Source organism: Neolamprologus brichardi, chromosome 1, assembly GCF_056152115.1.
Source record: "Neolamprologus brichardi isolate AB-2024 chromosome 1, ASM5615211v1, whole genome shotgun sequence".
Classification (NCBI taxonomy): domain Eukaryota; kingdom Metazoa; phylum Chordata; class Actinopteri; order Cichliformes; family Cichlidae; genus Neolamprologus; species Neolamprologus brichardi.
The window spans coordinates 10,732,863-10,750,821 of record NC_142104.1 but is presented as its reverse complement, the minus strand read 5'-3'; the positions used below and the strand labels follow the sequence as shown (position 1 = coordinate 10,750,821).

General features: G+C 37.8%; 2 protein-coding genes across 2 annotated transcripts in view; one reads left to right on the top strand and one right to left on the bottom strand.

Annotated features, from left to right (window-relative positions):
* Position 1: 1 nt before the first annotated feature.
* rec114 (REC114 meiotic recombination protein) lies at positions 2–7,332 on the bottom strand. The gene is made up of 6 exons (XM_006779805.3): positions 7,110–7,332; positions 4,423–4,512; positions 2,208–2,291; positions 1,717–1,890; positions 635–709; positions 2–420 (listed from the first exon to the last, which is right to left on the bottom strand). Exons 1-6 carry the CDS (start codon positions 7,287–7,289, stop codon positions 256–258), a joined length of 768 nt encoding a protein of 255 aa, XP_006779868.1. The 5' UTR covers positions 7,290–7,332; the 3' UTR covers positions 2–255.
* Positions 7,333–10,982: 3,650 nt separating this feature from the next.
* The window catches only part of hcn4 (hyperpolarization activated cyclic nucleotide-gated potassium channel 4), a 66,461-nt gene continuing 59,484 nt past the window's right edge, over positions 10,983–17,959 (top strand). Inside the window, exon 1 of the mRNA XM_035905000.2 lies at positions 10,983–11,680. Coding sequence (XP_035760893.2) covers positions 10,989–11,680 — 692 coding nt within the window. The 5' untranslated portion in view covers positions 10,983–10,988. The remainder of the gene's footprint in view (positions 11,681–17,959) is intronic.

The window sequence follows — 17,959 nt, the reverse complement described above, 5'->3', positions numbered from 1 at the left end:
GTTTGTTTTGCAAGTTCTTTAATCAACAAATGTAATGATATTCAAAGCATCCTCTTTGGCCCATGTAACATAACAACTAATGTGTAATATAATTTCAAAGAACACTGGCACCAAAGCAACAAAACACTCCTCCACCAACAGGCACTGCCTACACGAACAAGTAAAAGAAAAAAAAGAAAAACACAAACATGCGCACACACACACACACACACACGCAAACTTGACCTTTCTGCCTTGAGCTCTTGTTAAGATTCTTTACTCTTCAACCAGTTTCCTCAGCTCCCCTTCCACCTTCTCTACAAATCCATAAAAGGTGGGATCCAGCAGACAAACACGCAGGAAATGCTCTAAGTCACCTTGTCCAAAAGAACTGTGTTGATATACTCGAGGTAGAGTCACAGCAGTGTCTCCCAAGCAGTGCTGTGGGAGGTCCAGAAAATATTTAAGTAAAATTGAAAAAAAGAACTGATTGCGAACCCTGTGCCAGCCTTTATAATTTAAAAGAAAAGCCACACAACAATCATTTTGCATTTCCAAATTAAGCCTACTGCAAAATTACAACTAACATGTTGCATAGTTGAAGCTTCATTTTAATAGCAGTTAGCTTTACTGCCTCTTATGTCACAATTAATACCTGGGTAAGACGTTTGATGGACACAGTTCCTCGGAGAACCTCAGGTTTAACTCCCGCAGCTTTTTCCTGACAAGTCTGCTGGCACATGATGAAACACAAAAGAAGAAAAGAAGATTTGATATGCACAGCTTGACACCAGAGGGTTAAGAGACCAATCAATGGCCTTATTACTAATTGAAAGTTTTCCACCCCTCAAATCCTTTCATCTCAGCTCCTTCATTCTGTCTGTTTTCTAAAGGTCAAATTCAACCCCATAGTGGAGTCCGTTCCTTTCCCAGTCCTTCACGTTAAATGCTCTGAAGACCAGAAGCAGAAGAATTTGGTTTGCAGTTAATCATATGTTATGAACGATTTCAAGTTTAAAAATAAGGAAAGAAATGATGACTGGCTTACTGCTATGAAGGACAATGAGTATGATTGTTAAAGAAATAGTCTCACCCCTACAATAGTTCAGTATGTTTATAGAGTTTAACTTGCAACTGCTGAAAGGTTTTCAGAGCATGTTTTTTGTTTTTGTGTTTTATAAATGCTGGTTTGTAGTACTTTTATCAGGGCGTAAGGGTCGTGCATTTCAAACTGTTAAATTAATAAACTATTTAAAATCCTTTCCTGCATTATAGTATATGAATCTGTTTAAACTGCTGTATTCTAAACCTTATCTTTTACTGTTATTGGCTAACGATTGATGTATATTTCATAGTCTTTCTCACATACTGTAGTTGCAGTGTGACCTCTAAGAATAAGACAGTATTGTCAATAGCACCATCTAGTGAGTGTAATCTGGGTTTTTTATGTAGATGGAGCTGACTACACCCTTGTGATACCACTATTTAAAATGCACAGAGTAATGCCTAGGTGACAACTTTAATTATGGCAATTTACATTATGTTGATATACTTTTTAAATTTACACAATAAAGGATGCTCCTTTTCCAGTTCCATAAAAGACTATCCCAGAAAAAAGTAAAGTCACATATTATCTCTATGTTGTGGACATCTTGGTAAAATATTTTAAATGCATGGACATACACTAGTTCTGTTTTTGATGTTGAAATTGTATTAAATGAAATGAAGCTGGGCGACCTGTACTGCTGGTGCAGGTACCGCAGCAGGGGGCTGATTAGGCTGTGATGGGGCGTAATCCTGAGTGGTGACAGGTATGTACTCCATCAGTTTTTCCACAGCACTTGAGCACTCATTTATAGCCTCTGCCATGCTGCATCCATCAAACTGCATCCTTATCATGCGGCTCTCACCCTGCAGAAATCCACAAACTCAGTCTGTATCTGTCAGTCAAAACTGCGCCAAGAAAAACACAATCTGTGGAAAACGAGCTTGGGTATTTAGACACTTAAATGTAATCTTCAAGCAACAAAAGAACAAGGCAGCCGTCACAGATAAAAAAAACCCCAAACAAACACCTAATCATTAAAATCTGTTGCTTTGTAATTGTATTCCCCTTCAATTTGTTATGATGTTGTGAATGTAATGGTCTTGAGCTTGTAAGGGGTTTAAGATATTGCCATGGACGTTGAGATAAATTCTGTGGGATCGAAATGCATCTCACCACTCACCTTCACAATAAATCGAATCATCAGATTATCAGATTTCTGGTGTACTTTAATAGAATCTGAGCCACACAGCAAAGGAATTGTATCCTGAGAAAAGATAAGAGAACAAAGACCTTTAGCAGCAAAGGCATAAAACAGTTCAATCATTTTGACATGTTAATATATAAAGAATAATATACATGAATACAATTTGAAATACTCTTATTTTGTAGACAAATGCTTGAATTATTTAGAAAACCCAAAGTACAAAAAAGAGCATTACAGTTTAATAAACCTGTTAAAGAAAATTGCTACCAAAAACTGTCTGCAGGGGTCTCTATTTGCTCAATAACCCTAAAGCTTCCGCTCTGAGGCTCTTTTTAAGATTTTTCACAAAAGCAGGTAAACACGCTATAAGGAAACATTAGCCTGGTATTACTTAAAAACCCTGTAAACATACATTTGCTTTGACTTTAAAATAAAAAAAACAATGTAGGTTAGTCAATTAAGGTTGACTTAGAACAACTGCACTATATTAAGGAGCAAGCACTCTGTAGTCCTATAATGCCATCATTCTGCATTATGTAAAATCACACATGGCAAGCAATAGAACTATCATCCTCAAATGTCCATGAAAAAGCATCAAGTTTTAAAAACTGCACTCTTTGTTATATTAAAGGAAAACTTGAAGAAACTGAAGAAAATACTTTTTCTTAAAATGATAAAAAGCCTTTAGTTCCTTTTAGAATAGTAGTAATAGTATAGAAACATTATTAAGGTAATTTTGAACTTGCATTTAGAAGCTCAGAGTGATATTTAGCTTGATGCATCCAAAACAAGTCAGTCAAATCCCCTCACATTTGGGCAGAAATGTCAAGCTCTTCAACAGAATATTTCATATGGCCTTCATTGAACCCTTTTGTCTGGAAAACAGATTACTTTCTCAGATCTCAAAAAATCTGCAGAGAAAATTCCACACATTTTCTCTCATTATTATGCTTAAAGTTTATTTAGAATGACATATATACTACATCGACTATGTTATGTAAACATTTTCATCCTTGTCCATTTAAACTAAAAAAAATTATCAAAACAAAGTATTATACATATATGGAAATGTATGTAGAAATATGTACATATGCTAACCAGCCACTTCATTACAGCTTGCCAGTACTGGAATTGGACCCTTTTTTCATGGCCCATTATATTCATTAAGGTGTAATATGCAAAAAATCGATCAATCTTCTAATGTCCAATTTTGGTGAGTTTGTGTGGACTGTAGCCTCAGTTTCCTGTTCTAAGCTGATGGGAGTGGCAACTAGTGTGGTCTTCTGCTGCTGCTATCTGCTTCAAGGTTTATGTGTTGTGTATTCAGAGACACTTTTGAGCACACTTTGGTTGGCATTTATGCCCAGAGAACTGCCACTAACTGGATACTTCCTCTTTTCACACCATTTTCTGCAAGCCTTAGAGATGGTCATATTAGAAAATCCTAGCAGCAGTTTCTTAAATTCTAAGTCCAACCCATCTAACACCAAAGTAACTTAAATCTGCTTTCTTCCCCACTCTGATGTATGGCTTGAACTTCAGCAGGTTAATAGACCATTGACTATTGACTGACCATCACAGGCCTAAATGTGGTGAGTTGCTAACATGCAATTAGCTGATTAGACATTTGTGTTAACAAGTTGAACATGTTTACCTAATAAAGTGGATGGCTAATAATTGATGAAAGTTATATTGTGTTGCAATAACTTGGAGGTAGGACAAACAACAAATAAATAAGGTCTAATACAAACAACTATAATTTCAACAACTGTAAGTGTAATCGTTTTTTGAACATAATTTGATAAAAAGGTACACCACAATAAACATTAGTTGCTAAACGAGAACTAGCATATTTACACATGCAAACAACACAATAAACAACGCAAGCAGATTACATTTTCTCTCATTTAGTATATTTTAATCTGTGATAAGAAATCTTCCAGATAAAACACTATTTGAACACAACCAAAGTCTTAATTCTTTAGGGAAAAAATTTAAAGTAAATCAAAATTCAAACCTTTTTTTTAATTAGACATATCTGATTTTTTAATTATTTTATTTCAACCAATTATGAATTACAACCACAAAATATATGGTGTACCGGGATCAAAAACGAATGTTTAATCTTTGTTGTATGTTGTGTTCACACAGAGAAATCTATGAGAAAAAAACAGTAACCTACTCTACTTACCAAGCTTTCTTGTCCCTGCAAGACCAGCAAGTGTCCAGATTCCACTATTGTGAGGACAATTTCAGGTTTGTTGTCCTTTGCCTCAAGTACCTGATGAAGAGAAAAATATTGAATTAGTCATTGCTTTTCCTGGCAGTAACTAGATATATGCATTTCTAAAGGATGCTTTTTTAAATCAATAACATTGTTATTTTTTACTGATTAATATATATATATATAATGTAGCTCAGCGGTCCCCAACCCCCGGGCCTCGGACCAGTACTGGTCCGTGAGTCGTTTGGTACCGGGCCACGAGAGTTGAGGCTCAGGTGTGAAATGTATAGTTTTCAGGGTTTTTTTTTTCGGTTTTCAGCGTTATTTTGTTATCGTTTTTATCGTTTACTTGGTTTTCCTTGGTCTTTTCACGTGTGTTATGAATAAATTTTCTTTTTTTCGGTACCGGTACTAGTTTTATTTTGTTGTATTTATCCGCGACACCTTAAAGGCCGGTCCATGAAAATATTGTCGGGCATAAACCCGTCCGTGATGCAAAAAAGGTTGGGGACCGCTGATGTAGCTTATTAATATAACAATGACAGTAATGTTTTTTGTTTCTGCTACATTTTAAGTTTTGGTTCAACAGCCCAAAGGTATGTGTACCTGATACAATTTCATGTATTTCATGTATTAAAAATGTTCTTAAAAGAGATGCACTACCCAATATGGCTCATGAGTATCTTGAATAGCTTATTATTATTATAAAGTTAGTCAGATAAACTCTTGTAATTCAATGTTCACAACTTGCCTTTCACTGTATTTTACAATTTGCAATGCTGTAATCTTGTGTGATCAATGTAAATGCGACTTAGCTCAGTTTAAATAACATGCTTTGACTCAATTCCTCTGAGCTGCCCTATGATATAGATGTACTTTGGTTTCATTCATTGGTGTCATCAAGAAATATACAGCTCTAGCTTGCCATCTAGAGTCTGGTGCAGTTAATGAAAGAAAACAGCACAAGGAATGGAGTTTTTCAAACATGAAAAAACAAAAACAAATGCAGAAACAGAAACAAAAAGATAATCATACAACCAGTGAAATACTTTTATACTTTGAATAGAATTATTTTTAAAAATGCAGTAATTATCTAAATAAATGGGCTTTTTCTACCATCAGCTGTTTGTTACTTCATTTTCATGTTTAATACCGAAAGCATAAACAGCCCAAGTACATGCTCTATTTGATTGGGAATCTGGGGAGTCTGGAGTCTGGGTCAATGCCTTGGGCTATTAGTTATGCTCCTTGAGTTCTTCTTCAGCAGTTTTTGGAGTGTGGCAATAGGCACTGCCAGGCTGCAAACAGGAGGGTCTATTGCCAAGAGGGGTTGCTTGGTGTGCAAAAAATCTTTCGGTAGGTGGTTCCTGTCAAGTAACATCCATGAATTGCAGCACCCCTGGTTACAAGACATACTTTTTAAATAGTAATTTTATAAATCAGGAAAAATCCTCCAATGTCATTTTTTAAGCATTTATGCATCTGAATCAAATCTAAATCTGGATTCTGACAAGCCCACTCCAAAGCCGTTCAGTGGTGAACTTGCTGGTGTGTTTCGGACCATTGTCCTGCTGCATAACCCAAGTGCCCTTGAGCTTCAGGGCACAAACTAATGGACTGACACTCTCCTTCAGCATTTTCTAGTAGAAAACAGAATTCATGGTTCCATCAACTAGACGAGCCTTTATGGTCTTTATGGTCAGCAGTGATTTTTTTCTACCTTGGAAGCTTAACTATGGTAAGTGAAGCCTGCAGTTCTTTAGATGTTCTTATGGGTTCTTTTCTGACCTGGATGAGTCTTCAGTGCACTCTTGGAGAAATTTTGGTAGCCCAACAATTGTGGATAATGACTCTTACTGTGGTTTGCTAGAGTACCACAACCTTAGAAAAAGCTTTTTAATACTTTTCAGACTTATGGATGTCAATGATTTTGTTTCTCATTTACTCTGGAGTATCTTTAGATTGTGGCATGATGTGTGGCTTTTTAAGGTCTTTCAGCCTGCTTCACTTTTTCAGACAGGTTCTATTTAAGTCTATTTTGATTCAGCAAGTCTGACAGTAATCAGACAGTAATCAGACCTGGCTAGTGAATTGAATTCAGCTTAAAAATTAAATCATTATTTAAAAACTGCATTTCCTATTTACTCTGGTTACCTTTGTCTAATACTAAAGTTTGTCAGACTATCTGAAACATGTCCCGCAAATATTAAAAACTAACAACAATACCAAAAAACAATAAAGAAGGGGGGGGGGGGGGGCTTTTTCTCAATACTGTATGTATTATACTATAGCTTAACAAAGGCTGGCAGATAACTTAAAATGATCGTAGTAAAATGGTTGTTATTAGAGATGATTAACACCACTCTGGGGTTTCATCAACAGTTATGTTGCTAATGGAAAGCTACTCTTTATGAGTCACAAAATTAGACACGTTTCCTTAACTAGGAGGCGGGTTCTAAATAAAAACCCTAATGAACAATATATTAAGTACGTTTTTCATTCGTGTGTGTATTTGGCCAATAACTTTAGTCAGTGCAGCGCTGCACTGGCTAAAGTTATTGTCAGGCAGAAAGCTAATACAGCTAGGCTAGCTTAGGAAAGTTTGGCTAGCTAGGGCAAGATTTTTTAGTAATACGTAAATGAAGGTCAGCTACCTTCCACGGTGTTACACCTGTTTCCTTGGAGCCAGGGATGAAACGCCCATAGCGTTTTAACTTCCAAATACGAGTGGCGATCATTTCCAGCAGCGGAGTAGTTTTTTTTTCTATATTTTCTGTCAAGCCCAACCAGCTATAGCAGAATCCAGTGCCAGCAGAAGAGCCTGAACGAAACATGGACCGCGCGCGAAAATTAACGTCAGCGACGGACTGAGAGGCTTTTTTTTAATAGTCAGAGGTGACAGTAACATTAAAGAGACATGGCACTCAGTGAGGATTTGGATTACTTTAAAACACTTTGCCCCAAACCTCTGCCCAATACTTGTGTAATGTCAGTATTACAGTGCAATATATACAGTGGTAAGAAAATGTGGGTTTGCAGGGAGCTGTTTTGAAACATGTGACAGTGTATGTTACAAACCCAGGGTTCAGCATCACTTCCTCAGCAGGAAGCTGACTCATGTCGCCACATGTGACCCAGCAAGTCTGGAACACTTGATGCTGTATGGATGTACAGTAGGAGTGTGACTCCAGTTTCAGATGCAGGTGGACTGAACTGCTGAAATGTTCCATTATTAATAGTTAAATGTGTGGTTATAATGATAGCTAAATACTAACTATAATGCATTAGTTCAAGTGCTCCATTATTGAATGCTGGCTCAGGGACATTGTTCACTGGGATAAGAGCTGGCAATATGTCCTACTGGACTACACATTAAGACAACAGTGCATGTAGCAGTTTCTATTTTAATTTTGTTTTCTGTTCTCAGAGCAGAATTTCAAAATGGCCATCCTAGCTTGAAAGTAACTCCCAGTTTGTGTCTCTTAGATATATAGATACAGTTGTGTTTAGAAGTTTACAAACACTGATCATAGCCGTGCATGTCATGGTAATTATGGGTGTTTAATGATTCCTTTGAACTGCTCTTTTTCCTGGGAGCAATGATTGTACAGCATGCATCTTTAATTACCTTAAAAGACAGGATTTGGGTACACAAGATTTTAGTTTGGATTTTCTCTCATTTACACAGGGTCAAAAGTATATATACAGACTCAAATATCTGCAGACACCAGTGTCACACCCAAGCTAAGGTATGATGTGAGACAGAAGATGAAAAACACAGGTAGGGTTAATAAGATTTGTGTTATTGCAAATATTGCATTATTTAAAATTATTTAGAGTTCTAAGTAATGCAGACAAGTTGTGGTAGATTTAAGTTCTGCCCTAGAGTCGGTGTGTAAAGAAGGGGTGCCAAACTCTTAGTTTTGGGCCACAGCCCCCATTTGAGCTCTCCTCTATGATAGCTGAGTGTTGGGGACAGTTGCCAATCTGACACATACATACAGTTGGACTATTGGAGGAAGCAGGATACCCAAGAGAACCAGCACAAACACATGGAGAACATGCAAACTTCGCACAGAAAGGCTCTCATGCAGTTAAACTCACAACCTTCTTGCTGTGAAACAACAGTGGTAACCACTGCACTGCCCAGCTTTTAAGTAATATAACTGTAAAATTTGTAAAGAAAGTGACAACAAACTTGGACTTTGTTCTAATGTTACTTCACAGAAAATCAAAAACGAAGTCGTTGTTCATCAAAAATAATAAAAAGAACTTTTCTGTCATTTAATGGAAATCCTTTTCTTTTATTTAATGGTTTGTGTTTGTCGTCTTTGTCTTTGTCAGTCAGGAAGCTGTAAAACTATTTCAGATGAAATGACTCAGATGAAATCATCAGTTCAGTCTTTCATGATGTGATTTATTCTTAAGGACAAAAAGCAGGGAAAAGTCCAGAATTGTACCTGCTCTGTAATTTTCACAGTTTGCAAACCCACCCATTGGGTCGGAGGGAAGTTTGACATCACAGGTGTAGAGGGAAGCATTTCTTACACACTACAAATTGATCATTTATTCTTTTGTTTGCTACAAATTGTATATATCTTCAATTGAAATGTCATAAAACATGTTTTCTTGCATTTTTAGTTAAGTTGGGTAATTAATTTGCAACCCATATAACTCACAGCCATTATTATTCAAAGGACATAATTGTTCCAATATGGATGGTTTTTGAAAGTTAAAGTTCTTAAAAATATTGACCTAGTAAATGGTCTTGTTAATAGAATTGCAGAAAGGCACTGCTTTGTATTAGTGTGTCAATTAGGAGGGCTTTCACCAAATGCTGTAGGTATTTGTGGCTAGGATTCAATTCAATTCATTTTATTTTATTTATTTATTTATTTTGGGAATTGGAAGTTACATTATGTAAATCCAGCATAGTAAAAGAGATTCCCTAAATTATAATGTAGCTGTTTTGCATTAGCAAATTGCCTTCTATTTTTCAGTGTCTGCAGTTCTGCAATGTCCACTAGAATAGTTGATAAAAGTTTTTGTCTAAATTTGAATATATAACCTTTCTTCAGAAACTGCTGGCATTGATGTTTCTCAGTTTAGACATCGGGGAAGTGACACAAGATAAGATAATTTGTTAATAGTGAAAAAACTTGTTTAATTAGTGTTTTAATCATCTACAAAATATTGCTGATAAATTTGCTTTAGCTTTAAAAGGCTTTTGTAAGGATGCTGCACACAACTATCGTGGGTTTGTTTAAGCTATTACAGTAACAATGTAGCTTTTGTAAGCTACATTGCAAGGACATCTTTCGCTCAAGAAGACATGAGCGAAAGATGTCCTTGCAATGAAACTGTCATACTTGGCTGGGGCACTGTAAATGAATGAAAAGAGACAGAAAAAAGGAAAACACACACAAAACGGAACACAAAAACAAAAGGACATTCATAATGAAGGCATTGATGAAATTAAAGAATCATAAGGCTTCGTTCACAAGACAAAATCCCTTAACCTATTTTTCTTTCTTTATCATCCTAGGCTGAAAATAAAAGGAACAATAAGCACAAAAGGGTGTGACATCCTACGTGTTATAAATACACGGAATTGGAAAAATAATCTTGAATTAGGAGATCACAGATTTGTTTATTTCCATCTGAGAATCCACCCGTATACCAATAATTTTATACAAGAGCTTCTTACCAAATTATAGACGAGTCTATTCTAGCTTCGTTTGTATTAGTGTGCGCAAATACGCAGTAGATCAGACTCATTACAGCGATGGCAAGCAGGGTCCTTGGTCTCTTCCAACAGAAGACAACATCATGTTTTAACAATGGGCATGTTGGCTACCTGTAGCCTTAACTTAAAAGAACGGGAGAACATTTTAAGAATGGAGAGAGCTTTCCCCTTTAAACAAGGTGGGCTGAGCTTATTTGCAGTTCTCGCTCCTATGGCAACCCAATAGATCAGCATCATGAATATTCACAATTCACCAAAACGCACCCTGACTATGGAACAGTGATGTCAGCGGTCCCTGGAATGCTTTACTGTATTTTTGCACGATTGTGTTGCGTTGTTTTATGAAAGCTGACAAGACGTCTTGTGAAAAGAGCATCCTTCGTCGTGCATGACCTTTCTCTGGTCTCTGTATCACCGTCCGTCGGCACGTCTCTCACATGCCACGCTAAGGTGACTTTCAGGCAGTTTTTCCACTTTTGCGCACAATGTCGGAACGGCACAAAGATGTACATCGGGGACGCAGTGGCCAAGCGGACCGCCCAGGCTGTGTGTGAGGACATATGCAAACTGTCAGGTAGTCTGATTATGAAAAAGAATATCCCTCATCTGTTTCAGCAGAGCCACGGCGGTCCGTGTCATGTGTAGCAGGCTTTCAGGGATTCAGATTAGCTCCAGACTGATCGCTCTCACAAACAGATAGGGAGCGCGGGGCTTGTGGCAATAACCAGTACAATACAGGCTAACAATCTGGATTTATTTAATATTTCCTGCGTGTCTCAATGTCATAATGGACAGGTTGCACTCCTCCATGCGTAAAAGGCTCTACAGTTTGCCACAGCACATTGGACAGAAAGCATCTATAATGGGTGAAGGAGAAGACGCAGACAAGGACACCCGGAGGAAGAGCATTAGGATGAAGCCTTTACCGTCACCGTCGCCGACCTCTGGAGGAAGCTGCAAAGGCATCGGCGAGACCAAAAGTGGGGAATCTGTGATCATGGAGACGGACATAGGGAGACCTATGAAGACCAGCTCAAATGGAGATTGTCGGAGATTTCGAGGCAGCCTTTCGTCCATCACAAGTCGACATGTGCACGACTCAGACTCTGCGGAGGAGAGACGCCTCATCACTGAAGGGGATGTTACCCCGAGCGAAGAGAGCCCCCCTGGAGCAATCGGTGACGGGCAGCCGGATCAGGGTGCGCAGGAGGCCAGTAGTGGCGCTGGCGGTGGTGCCCAAAATGATTCTCCAGACCAGCAGTCAGGGTTTATAAAGTTGGATGGCATTGATCAAATTCTGCCGGACGACGAGAGATTATATCAGGCTGGGTTCATACACAGACAGTTAGGAGCAATGCTTCAACCAGGGGTCAACAAGTTCTCCCTGAGGATGTTTGGAAGTGAGAAGGCGGTTGAACGAGAACAAGAGCGGGTTAAATCCGCCGGATTTTGGATAATTCACCCCTACAGTGATTTCAGGTAAATTTAGTCACATCACACTTGCTTATTACAAAAGGGAAAAGGTTCATAAAAACATGATGTTACTGTGACTAGGCCCAGATGTTTTTCATGGTATGTCTCATTTACTGGGGCATTCCTCAGCTCAGAAGCCCTTTTTTTTCCCTTTTTGCTAAATTTTCTACTAACCACCTTTCCACCTTACTCTTTCACATTTAAAGACTGTATCTCCAGTCCAAAAAATTCACTTTTAAAAAATAGAATTCTTAGAATGAACCAATTTCACAGAGTAATTCAGATTTTTTTCGCATTCATTAGTTTTAGTGTATCGATATATATTGCTACAGGGGCCTGCCAACACATTTAGTTGTTACAGAAAAACCCATCACATGACACAACCCAGTCCCAATTAGGATTAAACCCTTCTTATATAATAAATTCTATATAGTATGAAATATTCATTCTTTTTGGAGGTTTCTTCAGCAGTTAGAGAAAATATCAGCATGGAGGACATTTTTGCTTAAAATTCATGATTAGGTCTTCATTTAAATAATTTCTAAATTATTGTAATGCGCTTTTCTTTGTACTTTAATTTCAAAATAGGGTTATTTTATTTTATTTACAGTTAATATAAAGTCATATTTCAAGAGTGGTTTAGAAATGATCATGTTTGATTCCTCCTTCAGTGACAGCAAACATGAATGGAGGGAGACAGCACTCTCTTTTAGGCCTGCAGTTTACTCTGTGGTTTTATTGCCCTTCATTTTTTTTATTAGCCAAGTATCTCTGATTTATGGCTACACAGAGGCTGTTAACTAACAAGTAAGACTGGCTTCAATAGCCTTTTAAACCAAACTACATTCATGTATACTAAATGATACAGTAGCGTACAGGTGTGTGAGTATTGGGCGGGCTTGGTAATGTGTTCAGTCACACACATGCACACACATGTGTGCACGCACACACACACACACACACACACACACACACATGTATATATATATATATATATATATATATATATATACATGTGTGTGTGTGTGTGTGTGTTTTTGCAGGTATACTCTACACTGTTGATGACTTTGTGTAAATCCAAACACACTTAGGACATGCCATCAGGATGATGTGAGATATGTATTAGACAGTTTGCCCTTTTTGTTATGCTCCTCCCAGCTGGTTGTGTTTTCTCTGACCCCTCTGCTCTCTTACTCACCATGTTAAATGTCAGGTGAAGGGTGATTTAGTGCTTGGGGAGACTGTCCTGATACTCAAAGGTCAGAGATTTGGCACCAGCCGCTGGTTCTGAAGTGTCTTTGAGCAAGATCCTAAAACAAGATTACAAGTACTTATAAAACAAGTACATGTTTGACTCTATCATTGAGATCTGTCAAAATAAACAGATGCACTGAGAGAGAAGTAATTTTTAAAAAAAAATGAGGTCGCCACCCACTTGTTTGGGGTATGATGATGGATACTGTATATTATCATAATTAAACATTTTGGTGATCTGAGAACCATTTGCTTGTGCTACGAGCACTCAACGCTATGATTTTGCAATCGCTCAACTGTACAATTAAAACCACAGATGTGGCATGCAATCAGGACAGGGAAAAGCTAAGTCTATGCTTTATTTAACTCTTCATGAGGGTTGCATATTTTGCTGTGAGTAACATGAAAAAGACAAAGGACACATTTCATTTCTTTCATTTCATTTTGCTAAATTATTTAATGGAGTCAATATCAAGAGAACCTTTTGTTGTTGTTTTTTTAAACCAGTAGTCACATTTCTCAAAAAGCATTTCAGACCAATTTGGAAGCAATATGGAAAAACATAGCACATTAGGCCAGAAAGTCTGTTGCCACTGAGTCAGAGCTAGTATTTAATTTTTGACAAAGTGACGCTGAAAGAAGACACATGAATGCCTACAACCTCAAAATCAGGAAAAAGGACAGTGCAAGATGACTGTAATTAAAGTACACAAGGAGATTTCTGGGACCTTTTAATGGGCCTGGAGAGGAGAAGGGTCTCTGTGACTAAAAGTTTTATTCCCATGTCTGCATCAAAGCTTTGGCTGTATAAGCTCAAATTAGAGTGTCACAAGGAATCACAGTCATCACTGTAGCGGAATTCAGCAAAATCTCCTCTTGTCAAGTTTTGTATAACACTAAGAAGCAGGGGAGGAGCAATATCTTGCAAGGGAAAAAGGCAGATTAAAAATGGCATCATAATCCAATCTACAGCCTAATTTCCAGATCCAAAGCTGAACAGCCTCCTTCGATTCTGAGCAAGCAACTCACAGTGAGCAGATGCAGTCCGTTTGCCAGAGGGTGACGGAAAAAAATAAGACCGGTTTATCAATGTACCTTTTGTATAAGGAAAAATATTAATGTTGTGATGGCTGTAAAATACATGTGGGAGTTTTATAGGGTATTTGAACAATACATGCGATTGGTGCTGAGATCACTGCCTTTTATGTTTTTTAGATATCCTTTCTGCAAGTTTTTTTCTTGTCTCAATCATGAAAAAGCGATAGAGCTGACACCTATCAATACAGCATGTCCTTGAAATAAAGAGCAATAAAACTAATAGCATATTATAGACAGGATATTTTGGTGCTTGACTGACAGAATGACATCCCTCTCACAGAATGGCTCTTCTGTCTTCTTCTTATGATGGAAACCAGATGATTATTATTTTCTTACCTGTTTGCATAGAGCCTTTTGAAAAGGGTCTGTCAATGGAACAGCATTGTGGAGACTTCTACACAACTGATGAGGTGCAATATTAGTATGCAACCTTCTGATCAAGAAGAGCCTTTTAATTATCTAGCAATTCAGGGCCCAGAGGACACATCTGTTGGAAAGTTTTCTACAATTCCCTGGAGAAATCGAAAAGAAGATGTCATGCATTCAAACTTTATTTCTATTATTATTATTAAGCTTTGGAACTTTACCGCCATCGCATTCTCAGAATCAGGTCGGCTGTCCTGCAGTTTCTGTCAATCAGTTAAATCCCTTTGGAACAGTAAGGCAAATCTCTTCTGCAAGGTCCACTTTTACAACAGCCTTTTATTCCTCATGTGCATTCAGTTGTGTTGTAGACAGCAGGAATAATAAATCTGAACTGACATGTTTTACAACTTTGCTTCTGATATTCTTTTGCAAAGAACATATGAGAGAGAGTAACCACCGTGCATATTAATGCAGAAATAAAGGTAAAGGGAGTCAACTTTTAGGCAATTTACAGACTAGATAAAATTATACTCGTTGTTGCTGAAGGCATTTGCTGCCATTTGCTATTTGTTAACTGGTTTTGGATTCAGTGCTTGAGTGAGAATTTATTGCCACCCAATACCTCAAACTGATGACAGTAGAAAATTTCTCATATTATCATCATAGCTGCAGTAAAACTGGCAACTAAGAACTCAGTGTACTTGATATGAGTAAAGCTGGTAGATGTGCTCCCTCTACAGAAACTGTCTTTACACTTTGCAAGATATCAATGGAATAAGTATTTTCATCACTGTTCACTTCATGAATTCAGAGATATTTTTAAAAGTTGTGCAGTTTAGCTTTACAGGTCTTATCAAGAATTAGCAGCCTTATCAAGCACTAGCAGCCACTAACAGCTGCTGGCTTTCTGTTGAGGATACAGCATGCTTACTGTACCAGTCTGAGTGCTCACATGCATTTCTGTGTGTACTATGTTTGTGTGTTGAGCGTAAGGGATCTGATTGAATAACAGCATTCTCTATTTCAGTTAGGTTCACTACAGTTAATTTGAGACTACATTTTGCCATTGATTTGTTTGGGTCTCGTGGGACCTTCAGCTTTCCATCATTGGATGTATTGAAAAAATGAGATGGAGCAACATACAGTACATGATTGGAACAATGATGACTCTCCTCCTTGTGGTGAGCGGGAGTCACACTCTGGGTGCCAGTTGCCTAAAGCCTGCATTTTTGTAGCCCAGTTTAATATGTTTTTGACACTCAGAGAGCAAAGTGTAAGCATGATCTGTCACCAACCATTTCTTATTTTCTTATAGTGGTAATCTACATAGAAAGGTGGGGGAAATGTCTGCTTCAGAAAGCATAGGATAATGACACCATTTCTCTTTCAGTCTCCATTAAATAATTCCTTCTTTAATGTAGTGATGGTAAAACATGGGGATTACAGATGGTTCTGGCTTGGCCTGAAAGTGGGGTAATCAAAATAGGCTTCTGTGCTCAGCCACCAATATTGGGAGCCAAGAGATTATTACAGCACAATTTATTTAATGGAGGGAGCCCAGGGAGGATGTGCGTGGCCGGTGGGTGGAAGGTTGCCTGTCATAGTGGCAGAATGATTGAACGGTGCTGCATGACCTCGCCAGGCACACTTGTGTGGGAGTGTTTAATCAGGACACATGACCACAACTGTGGAAGAATGGCCCTTTTTTTTTTGCATTGCATTTTTTCTGCACCTGATATGGCATTTAATTCAGCTTTATGTATTAGTCAGAGTTTAATCTTGGCAAAGTGATGGTATTGTTGTTGAGGTGAGATTATATCGATTGTCTGGACATCACATGCATTTTGAAAATGGGAAAGCCTGTTGGAAATAGTATTTGCTTAGTACCACATGTGACCCAGCTGGTATGCTTGACGTGGGCCCTTCCTGGTTCACCATCCTTTGCAATGCAACATCAGTTTATAATCTCTCCAGGTGGATGCACAAATCTAGCCAGCCAAGGCACACTTTTCTCTTAAAACATTTCAGTGTTGTTTTTCTTGACTTGACAATTGTGATTGTTGTCCTACTGACCAGAGGTAAATACAGTCCCTGACCGCCATATTAAACACACCTATTCTACTGGTTGTTAATAGAAATGTTTGGAAAATAATAAACATATTATAGTGTCACTGGCCTATAAGAGCATTTTGCTAAAGTTCAAATTAAGCATCAGAATGGGAAAGGAAGGTGATTTAAGTGACTGTGAACAAAGCATGGTTCTTTGTGCCAGATGGGCTGGTCTGAGTACTTCAGAAACTGCAGATCTACTGGGATTTTCCTACATAACCATCTCTAGGGTTTAGTAAGTAAGTAAGTAAGTAAAATTTATTTATATAGCGCTTTTCACAGATAAAAATCACAAAGTGCTTTACAACACAGGAAATGGAAATATAAAAACAATATAACAGTAAATAAAACAATGTAAAACAATAAAACTATAAAAACAGCATAAGAAGAAATTAATCAAATGCTTTTCTAAATAAAAATGTTTACAGAGAATGATCTGAAAAAGAGAAATTATCCAGTGTGTGGCATGTCAGAGGAAAATGGCCACACTGCTTTGAGCTGATAAGACAGCAAAAGTAACTCAAATAATCATATGCTATATTCATAAGAGCTTTTATATAAGAGCTTCTCTGAATGCACAACACGTTGAATCTTGAAGCAAGTGGGCTATACCAGCAGAAGACCACACTGGGTGACACGCCTCTCTGCTAAAATCAGGAAACCAAGGCTACAATTTGCACCTGGTCTGATGAGTCTTGATTTCTGCTGCAACATTTAGATGGTAAAATCAAAAATTGGCATAAATAACATGAAAGCGAGGCTACATCTTGCTATGTATTAGCAAGTGGTGGTGGTGTAATACTGTGGGGGATATTTTCTTGGAACACTTTGGGTCCCTTTAACACTTGACCACACAGCCTATCTGAGTGTTGTTGTTGTTGACCATGTCCATCATTTTGTGAACACGGTGTATCCATCTGAACACTGCTTCCAGCAGGATAATTCATCAGATCACAAAGTTCAAATAATCTCCACCTAGCATCTTGAATATGACAGTGAGTTCACTTAACTCAGAATGCCTTCACAGTCACCAATTCTCAATACAATAGAGCACCTTTGGGATGTAGTCAAACAGGAGATTGGCATCATGGATGCCAACAAATCTGGAGCAACTGGATGATGCTATCGTATCAAGATGGACCAAAATCTCGGAGGAATATTCGACGAATTGAGGAAGTTCTAAAGGCAAAGAAAAGTTCAACCTGGTGCTAGCAAGGGGTAACAAATAAAAACCTAATAAAGTGTCAGGTGAATGTAAAACATTTTTGCTTTTCACCATAGAGAGAATATGTTCTTAAATGGGTGTTTTACACAAGTGCCAAATGCCTACCTTCTATGTAACGTATGAATTATGTTCAAGGGGTGAAAGTCAATATTTAGGAAGTGATAGTAACTCTGATGATTTACAGTGACAGTTTACTATAGTCTTCATTATTTTTGTCATTCTTTGTTTTGAAC

Coding starts and splice junctions, on each gene's coding strand:
- rec114 (XM_006779805.3), bottom strand. CDS start 7,289: ATGTTTCGTTCAGGCTCTTCTGCTGGCACTGGATTCTGCTATAGCTGG. Junction 4,513..7,109: donor CAGGTGTAACACCGTGGAAG/GTAGCTGACCTT, acceptor TCTCTTCATCAG/GTACTTGAGGCAAAGGACAA. Junction 710..1,716: donor TACCTGCACCAGCAGTACAG/GTCGCCCAGCTT, acceptor ATGTGCCAGCAG/ACTTGTCAGGAAAAAGCTGC.